The 9,749-nt window shown below is 41.2% G+C and overlaps 2 protein-coding genes across 2 annotated transcripts in view; one reads left to right on the top strand and one right to left on the bottom strand.

Moving 5' to 3' along the window:
• Positions 1–486: 486 nt before the first annotated feature.
• LOC115365467 (uncharacterized) lies at positions 487–5,089 on the top strand. The gene is made up of 2 exons (XM_030060486.1): positions 487–563; positions 3,565–5,089. Exon 2 carries the CDS (start codon positions 3,565–3,567, stop codon positions 4,864–4,866), a length of 1,302 nt encoding a protein of 433 aa, XP_029916346.1. The 5' UTR covers positions 487–563; the 3' UTR covers positions 4,867–5,089.
• A 1,858-nt stretch (positions 5,090–6,947) lies between these two features.
• hmcn2 (hemicentin 2) overlaps positions 6,948–9,749 on the bottom strand; it is a 47,802-nt gene continuing 45,000 nt past the window's right edge. Inside the window, exons 77-81 of the mRNA XM_030059224.1 lie at positions 8,983–9,111; positions 8,595–8,888; positions 8,041–8,160; positions 7,838–7,964; positions 6,948–7,641 (exon numbers count right to left, since the gene is read on the bottom strand). Of these exons, the coding sequence (XP_029915084.1) occupies positions 7,263–7,641; positions 7,838–7,964; positions 8,041–8,160; positions 8,595–8,888; positions 8,983–9,111 (1,049 nt within the window). The 3' untranslated portion in view covers positions 6,948–7,262. The remainder of the gene's footprint in view (positions 7,642–7,837; positions 7,965–8,040; positions 8,161–8,594; positions 8,889–8,982; positions 9,112–9,749) is intronic.

The following is a 9,749-nucleotide window of genomic DNA, read 5'->3' as shown; positions in this document are numbered from 1 at the left end:
AGGTGTTGATATTTACAATTGCTATTACCACCACTGATTAAATGTTAGAAGTGCTCACCATATTGTGGACGTTAGGCACAAACATAGCAAAGGTTCTGCATTTTAAAACCAAGACACATCAGTGTTGTTGTAGCCAAAGTCAATTAAAACTTTTGTCACCATGCTGAGAAAAAAAAATCTATCCTTCCCACCAATGGTTGTTCCAGACCACACTGGCTTATATCTCAGTCTGTCGAGATGCTGAAGAAGTTTTTCTCCTTATACACTCAGTAATTTGTTGCAAAATGAAAGAATCCATTTTTTATTACTGTAAAAAGTTACCCAGTGCAGCTTCAAGGATGCACTAGGTTTTAAAGATTGATCAGATGCATTTTTGGCCATGTGAGTCAGAAAACATGCCTTAACAGGTAGTGACACAAGATGTGATGCAAGTGTTCAGGAAGCAGGAAATTAGTGTCACAAGTTCACTAGCTCAACTAAAGCGTTTCTACTTCTGCAGTTGTAGGAGATACACACGTCTTTTCTACTCTGTACAGGCATCAGGACTTAAAACACCGGTGAAGGTGAGTAGGCCTACACCATTGTGTATATTAAACAGTTATTTATATCGCACTGTTAATTCTATTGTACTAACATAACAGCTGTGGACAGTATTATGGCATGGTTAACTCATTTATTCCCATTTTTTTCCCAGACACAAAAATATCCAAATCATGTGTCATTAGTAGCCCTTTGAAACAATCAATCATATTTTTAGAAATTTTCATGGAAAAGTGTGTGAAAAAGTGTTTTTTCACAATTGTGACCGGTGGGATAATGTGTTGTATCAACCATTGGACAGACTGAATATAGGCCTATTTGACCTATGCAGTTTGTGTGTGTGTGTGTGTTTGTGTGTGTGTTGTGTTTGTGTTTGTGTTTGTGTTTGTGTTTGTGTTTGTGTGTGTGTGTGTGTGTGTGTGTGTGTGTGTGTGTGTGTGTGTGTGTGTGTGTGTCTGGAAAGTTAGGTAGAATTACAGCTCTGTTCAAAATTATTCAACCCCCACTGCAGTAAAGTGTTTTAGCAAGTTTGACATTTATTTTTTATCTTGTTCATAATTGGATCAAATAAGGACTTGTAAAATAGGCAAATGCAACTTAAATTACAACAATATTTTTTCTATTATACCAAAAATTGTCCTTTCTGTGATTACCTCATTGACAAAATTATTCAACCTTTCAGTCACATACATCCTTAGTACTTAGTACAACACCCTTTGACCCTTCAGACGTGAAACATAGCTTGACACAAGTTTCTTGCAGCGATCTGTAGGTATCTTAGCCCATTCCTCAAGGGCAAAGGCCTCCAGTTCATTGACATTCTTGGGCTTGCGTGCTGCAACTGCCTTCTTCAAGTCCCACCAGAGATTTTCTATGGGATTTAAGCCAGGCGATTGCGATGGCCACTCCAGAATCTTCCAGCCCTTCTTCTGTCTCCCAAGCTTCAGCTTTGTCACTGATTGCATGAAATTTGCACCCAAGATCTCCTGGTAGTTAACTGAATTCATGGTACCTTGCACACGCTGGAGATTCCCTGTACCTGAAGAAGCGAAACAGCCCCAGAGCATAACTGACCCACCACCATGCTTCACAGTAGGCAAGGTGTTCTCTTCTTTATTGGCCTTGTTCTTCCTCCTCCAGACATATCGTTGATCCATAGGCCCAAAGATTTCCAATTTTGTCTCATCGCTCCAGAGAACAGTATCCCAAAACCTTTGTGGTTTGTCCACGTGGTTTTTGGCATACTGGAGTCGACTCTTCTTGTGCTTTGGAGTCAGCAGGGGGGTGCACCTGGGAGTTCTGGCATGGAGGCTGCCATCCCGCAGTGTGCGCCTTATTGTCTGGGCCGAAACCTGAGTTCCTCCCTCTGACAAGTCCTGTCGCAGTTCCTCAGCTGTCGCCCAGGATTTTTCTCCACCTTTCATTTCAGGTACCGGACAGCAATCGCTGACAGCATCCTCTTTCTGCCACGCCCAGGTAGCGTTTCCACTGTGCCTTTAGCTTTACACTTGCGAATTATGCTTCCAATTGTGTCTCTTGAAATGTTTAATGTCTTTGCTATCTTTTTATATCCATATCCTTGCTAATGAAGAGAAATTACCTCCTCTCTTGACTTCTTTGACCATCCCCTGGACTTCACCAGTCCTTTTAAATCTGCTTAATAATTGCTCGTTATGGTTCTGTTCACATCTACAGGTGTTTTCAACACCTGATTGAAAACACCTGATTGAGACCTCTGTTCTTAAGAGTGGTAATCTTTAAGGGGTTGAATAATTTTGTCAATGAGGAAATCACAAAAATGACATTTGTTAGTGTATTAGAAAAAGCATTTTATAATTTTAGTTGCATTTAACTAATTTACAAGTCCTTGTAAGATTTCGTTATAAACAAGATTAAAAATTTAAATTTCCTAAAACCCTTTAGCTACTGCAATGGGGGTTAAATAATTTTGAACACAACTGTAGTTAGCTAGCTAGTCTTCCTGGGGTCCGTGTGTGTGTGTGTGTGTGTCTGTGTCTGTGTGTGTAAAATTAAGCAGAAAGGTCGGTAGCAGCAGAAAGTTAGGTAGAACAGTTAGCCTATGTGTATTAGCATGTAGATACAATGGGTTATCCCACCGGTCACTGTTGTTGCCAGTGACATGCTTGTGAGTTCTATGACCACACTGAACAAAGTTGTGTAATTGCAAATGCATACATCAATACTAGACACCTTAAACATGATGTGTACCAAAAATCCTATCTTTATGTTAACATACTTTACTAAGCTTTTCTTTGGGAGCTTTGTTGCTGCCATCCTCTTCTCTTGGTGCAAACAGGACGTAAATAGCTCTGGTCATGTGACAATTTACAGTAAACATGTGACACTGCACATATTTCATTGAGACCCTTTCTTATTTCAATATTTGATAGATCATTCAGTAACATTTTTATAGCCTTAGAAATGAAACATTTTTTTATGGTCACTATTGTGACCGGTGGGATTAAATGAGTTCATGCTGTTGTTCCTCCTGAGATGTAGCCATCTTAGCCCCTGATGCATTCATGTTCTGTTATCTTTCACACAATGACTATTCTTCTATATGTGAAGGCCAATTCAGTCGGAAATGCCCAGACTTAATCAAATACTGTATATATATTTATAAATCTGAGAATGTTGCATAACTTGCTTTCGAAGATAAACCATATCCAGACTTGGTATTCTCAACTCAAGTGGTGTACAGTGTTTGATAAAGAGAGAGAAGTGAAACAGAACAGGGTATTAAATCTACAGCCACAGAACTGACAGATGCATATTCAAGAAACAGGAAATGTGCTGCTGTGAAAACCCCCTAGTTTGGGACAGATTTTTGTGCAGTATCTTTGTGAATAAATCCGTTGCCTGAGATGACACCTGTGTGGCTGTTAGCAGAAATTGGACATCTGACTTTATGTGTAGCCAGTTTGATAATCAGAGTCAGCGGAGATGAAACTGAACACTGGAGTCTAATTTGAATTTTGTTTTTTTCCTCTCTCACTTACATAGATGTCGATACACCTGAGCTGGATTCAGACAAGGAACAGTTGGAAACGGACATTTGTTGCACTGACATTTATCGTTGCTTTGTCCATGTACATTTCATGGTCATTTTTAAGCAGTTACCCATCCATAACACCATGTTCAGTACTTTTAAGTGAGCAAACAATAACACCAATCATAAATACCAAGCATTTGATGATTTCTGCCTACAAGGACCACAGACTGAGTGGTAGAACTCGGATCATAGGCATAATGAGGAGAGATGAGCTCCAATCACTTTACTGCATTTTCTGCTGTCAGCATAGCTGCTCTCTGGGATACACAGCATATACATACATGCACAGTGACCATTTTGGCTACCCATTTGTGACTACCGATGTACTATGCAAGTATCAGCCTCTGAGAAATGCTACACATGTCACTATTTCAACACATGCTAGCATCACAGAAAACCAGGACCAGAGGTTCATTCCTATCCGAAACAAAGAGAGCACAGCAATGTTCCCCTATAACTTCACCATCTGCATCTCAAACCTTTTTGGCGACTACAACAATGTCCTGCAGTTTGTCCAAACCATGGAGATGTACAAGCTGTTGGGTGTGCAGAGAGTGGTCATCTATAACACTAGCTGCGGTCCTGAGTTGGAGCGTGTGCTGCTGCACTACAAGCATGAGGGCACACTGGAGATAGTTCAGTGGCCCATCGACCACTTCCTTAAGCCATCCGCAGGCTGGAATTTTCCAGAACATCCAGGGGATCTCCATTACTACGGGCAGCTTGCCACTCTGAATGAATGCATCTATAGGAACATGTACCAGACCAAGTACTTACTACTTAATGACCTAGATGAAATCATCATGCCTTATAAACATGCCAATCTGCAGCAAATGATGGAAAAACTTGAGCAAGAGAATCCTGGAGTGGGCGTCTTTGTCGTCATGAACCATGTTTTCCCCAAAACACAGTTTGATGACAGTGGGAGATTTAAGGTGCCACAGTGGCAAAACATCCCAGGGATAAACATCCTGGAGCACATATACCGAGAGCCATCGAGGGATTCTGTCTACAACCCTACTAAGCTGTTAATCAACCCTAGAGAGGTAGAGCAGACCTCAGTCCACAGTGTCCTGAAGGCATGGACATCGGCTGTCACTGTGGATCCTGAGGTGTGCAGGATAGTGCACGTCAGAGGCCCTCTACAAGGGAGCCTGACGAAGGAGCAGCTGCTAGTGGACAAGAGGCTGTGGGACTTTGAACTCATTGCAAAGGTTGACAAAGTTTTACAAAATGTGGGTCTGCTTATCTGATAATGCATCTCTTTTGCAAGGTCCTCAGTTGAATGAGCTATTTTTGTAACTGTGATGGCAGACCAAAGTTTTATGTTTATGATGTATCAAACATGTTTACATTTTCACTTTGAATGTTAAAGCTATTTTCTATCTCTTACATCTTTGTTTTTTCAGTTCATTTGTGTTCAGTGGATTCAGGGGCCCTGTTTTATTGCTAAAAGTGAAAGTAGTGGTTGCAGTATATAATTAGTAGTGGCTTAGCAGTAGTAGTCAGAGGAAGTGGACGAATTAAGATAATATAATTATAAATATGAAATTAATTCTCCCTTCTCCCTTCTCTCAAATAAAGGATACTGGATAATTAATTAATTCATAAATAAATGAAACATAAAATGGTATTTGTTGCTGGGGCAGATGGTCTATCTATTTTATCTATCAACTTCACTGAAGTTACTAGTAACCTTTTCTATCAAAAAAAAAAAAGAAGACGTAAGTAACAGTATGTGGAGCAGCAAGACAAGCATCTCAACATAACACGAACAAGCCTATTTTAGGCTTGCTGCAGCTGCACATAATCAGTCAAAGTAAGCTGGGGGTAAAAATGACCTAAAAGATTATTTATGCAAGCAACAGTGCAGATCAACAAAGATTATGCTGAAAAAATCCTTTTCACTGCAGCTGTTCGGAGTGATTTTAGGGTTAGTGTTTCTTTGCATATTTATGGTTCCAAATTGTTGTGCCTGAGCTGGTATGCTCCCTCTTGGGTTAATAATAAATGGGCACAGTAATAGCGTTTGTCAGCTGCACAGAAAATATGATTGTGAAAATGCTGTTTGTGAAATGTTATGGCAGGTTCTACATTAGAGTACAATCAAGATAAATTAGGATTAGGATAGGCCCGTGACAAAAAAAAAAAAAAAAAAAAAAAGCCTCTTTGTTTGTTGTCCATTTTATTTCTAGAGAGATTAGACATCCATTTACAGCAACACTGAAATGTTTCATTCTATCTACAAGAGTAGAGTGAATATAACAATAGGGCTTCGCACTGTTTCAGCGCTCGGGCCCTAATTATCACCTGCCCCTCTGCAGTCACAGTGGGTGTTGCGTGGCTTTCACACTATTTCTCACAGAATGGCTTCACTTCCTTCCCCCGGTTGATAAAAACAAAAAAAGCAGAAGAGGTCAACTCAGTAAGATGGAATTACAATACTACAGTCCTGGGAGTAGTAAAGACAGGACAGACATTGCATTTACTCTGCTACAGCCATTTAAGGGCTACTGCTACACTGCACAGCCAAATAAGTGCAATCAATTACTGCTGTGATCAGTAAAGATAGGTTCAAGAAAATTGCCTGGTACCTTTTTATTTCATGTAGTATCAGAATCACTGCTTCAAGTCAATGGCATTGACTCAAAGGCACTCAAGCACATTCAGAATAGCACCTTTGCTTTTTTTTCATGGTAAAAATGATAGTTAAGAAAAGAATATAAAAACACTTAATACAGATAGATGAAACACTATCACACCTGTTACGTTTTCACAACATAATTCGCTTCAAACCACTGGCACAATATGATGTCACTGCAGGCTTTGTCATGGCAGTGACAGAGGAAAATTAATATTTCAAACCCTGCAGGACTCAAGGTTGTCTGAATTAATCAAATGTCCAGGTGACATAAATAAATTAAAACACTAACTGGTAAGCTGCATGTGTGTAAAAACATGGGTGACTGTATAATTTAATTTGCAGTTAAATATCGTGTCACTGCATGTGAAATTACGGAGGATTTCCAAGTATGGACTGCAAATAGATTTTCATATATGAGGAAATCTATCCCGAAATGAGATGTTCACCATTTCAAAGTGTGACACACACTCTTACAACATGATAAATAGCAAAATATTAAAGCAAGCTACGGTACTTTTGAAAGGTTAGTAGATAGGTTCAGTGCTTGGCTGACATATTTATACAGACTTCATTTTCTGCATCCAACAAATACTGATCAGAAAGATGAGCTTCAGTTTTTTTCTCCCCCTAAAAAAAGGGTATATATTATTCTGGAAATTAACACTCATATTTTGTTCATTAATGCTGTTTGGTTGATCAGTCAGTTCAGATGTCTCAGACAGATGAGGCTCTGCTGTAAAATTAATTCAACCAAACCCATTAAACGCAATATTCTTTTTTAAAGAACGGGGTCTTTTAGAAATTGTTCCCACAATTAATTTCAGTCACAGATCAGGGGTCACATCTCCACAAGTCCACTGAATAATTATGGTTTGCCTTGACTTCTGATTTATTGGAGCTTCTTGCTGTGGCCTACTGTTTCCCAAGCATCCAGGCTTGCCGTGGTGGGTGAGAGGTACCCAGAGGCCACTAAGGGGCACAGTCAGTTGTAAAATGTACGTGGGCTCAGTACGGGTACATAGAGATGGAGATGTAGATGATGAAGATGCTTTGGTAGGTGATTCGGCCCTGTGCGGAGAGGGTGGTTGCCTGCACCTTCAGCCGCACTAGTCCTGACCTGTCCAGGGCACGCAGCGTGAAGATGATGCCCCTGCCTGCCTCATCTCTTATGCCAAACACTTGGCCCATCATTCCCGTCTCCCCTTCCTGCTCAAGGATGGTGAAGGACGTACGTTCCTGCAGGATCCCTGACTCCGAGAAAGCTGACAGTCGCACCACATTGTGATTGGCTGGAATGCCAAAGGGGAGAGTGAGCAGCTTATATTGCAGGAGCAGAGGAGAGCCTCCTGAAGCGCAGTCCAGAGAGCAGGGCCTATAGCATGTCCTGTAAAAGGGCAACCAAGAAAAGCAAAGAGTCACCAACACACCCTCATCATCATACTACAATAGCATTCAACAACATGCTACGCAACATTTGCATGCAGATAACAAATATCTGAAGCTATAAAATATCAATATATCTCCAATCTTCACATTAAAATCACTGTCACTGTATCACACTTGTCAGTCAGGCAATTTACCCTGGGCTTCCTCCTCTCTGATAGGATGCAGGGCAGGGTGTATCTAGGCACTGGTATCCCCCTCGGGTATTAAAGCACATCTGATTGTGTCCACACTGGATGCCTTGTACTGCACACTCATCTATGTCTAGAGGAAGAAGATACAACGTCTTAGTTGCTATGATATAAAGGGAGGCTGATTTAACAGGCAGCCAGATTCTTACCTTTACAGCTCCTGCCATTGGGTAACAGCTGGTAACCTGGAGGGCAGAGGCACTGGAAACTGCCAATGGTGTTTCGGCACTCATGTTGGCAGGGCTTCCTCAGCACACATTCGTCCACATCTGTGTTGAGGGCACCAACATGAGAACATAAATGAGAAACTGAAGGGACCAACAAGGTGTGTGATTTACTATAGATGTACACAGAGAAGCACAAATTAGTGATAAGAAGGAAAGGAAGGTAAAAGCAAGGTCCAGACTCATGCCAGGTCTAGGTTCCCAAGTTAAATCACAAACTTCTAGATTGTTGGTGACTCTGCCCTTAACCCTAATGTTAACCCTGAAGCTTAACCCTAACTGCACTTGGAACAGTTCAAACCTAGATTTGTGAGATTTTCACAAATCACCCATCTAGATGGGACCATTCAACAAGAAAACAAACATTTTGTAATTTTGTCAGCCTTTATTTATGAGTCATGGTGTATCACTAGCGAACTGGCAGGAACATGCAAACATGGCCCATGATCATCTAACGTATAGTTTTTATAAACACTCACCAACACAGGTGCCATCCCTATTAGTGTATCCCACAGGACAGCTCTGTCTGGTAATGCGGGACACACCATGAGTACGGGACAGGATGGGTCTGCCTAAAGATGACACCAGTTGTGGGCGAAGTCTTGCCCTGACACGGGTCCCATTGGTGAAGGTCTGTCCTCTCTCTAACCCAGCACAAGACCGCCCATCCCCAAGTAGGACAGTACCTGGGGGGCACAGGCACCTAAAGCTGCCAGGCACGTTGCGGCACTGGTGGGCACAAGGGTTTGGCGTCTGAAGGCACTCATCGATGTCTGAAAGGCAAAGCAAGACTCAAGTTCTAATGGTAATCTCTCCATTTACAGTGTCAAAGATTCACTGCATTATGAGACACTGTAGGCATCCTACCCAAACACGGCAGGCCTACTCCCTGGGTTCGGTAGCCTCTGGGACATATACAACCATAACCTCCGATGGTGTTCTGACAGATCTGAGAATAGCGACACATATGGCTTCCATCCTGGCACTCATCGATGTCTGAAAATATGCGGTTAAGCGTTAAAACATGTAACCATCATAGCACTGTATTTGTACCATGACACAATTTATCCTAATCAAGTTTATCAGATTTTAAAGGTGCTAGGTGTAGCATTTGTAAAATCAGTCATTCTAAATTAATTGTGCATTGTGCAACCTGGCATAATTGCCATAAACAAACTCTCTGATCAAAGCTTTTCCCTTTGATTTTACTTAAGAAGATATGTTATACCTGATTTTCCATTACCTTTCACTCTTTCCACCATCTACCACTGAAAAAACACAACTGATGTTTTTGCACTGCAGGAACAGCACCCTGCACCACTTTTGTGCTGCCAGGCAATCCAGCAGATCCTGTGAAATCTGTGCTTGTGCACAATTTAAAATGTAATGTAGAGGCTGCTAGAGATTGCCAGCCTTCTGGGCAGCGATCTCGCTTGATTATGGTAATTATGCTAATGTAAACTACATTGACATTGACTGTACTAATTAGCGTACCATCAGTCAGAGAGGGGGAACTAATCAGTGGAAACAGCTGGCGTAGTCATGATTGCCCACCACGGTGCTAATGTCAAAATGAATGTGCTAATGAGTTACTGATGTTAAAGTGCTACACGCAGCAGCTTTAAAAAAGAGAA

This window comes from Myripristis murdjan, chromosome 9 (genome assembly GCF_902150065.1).
Source record: "Myripristis murdjan chromosome 9, fMyrMur1.1, whole genome shotgun sequence".
NCBI classification, from domain to species: domain Eukaryota; kingdom Metazoa; phylum Chordata; class Actinopteri; order Holocentriformes; family Holocentridae; genus Myripristis; species Myripristis murdjan.
The sequence above is the reverse complement of the archived record's forward strand: the minus strand, read 5'-3'. Positions and strand labels throughout refer to the sequence as shown.

Excerpts from the sequence above, each read along its gene's own strand:
- LOC115365467 (XM_030060486.1), top strand. The coding sequence starts at position 3,565 with ATGTCGATACACCTGAGCTGGATTCAGACAAGGAACAGTTGGAAACGG.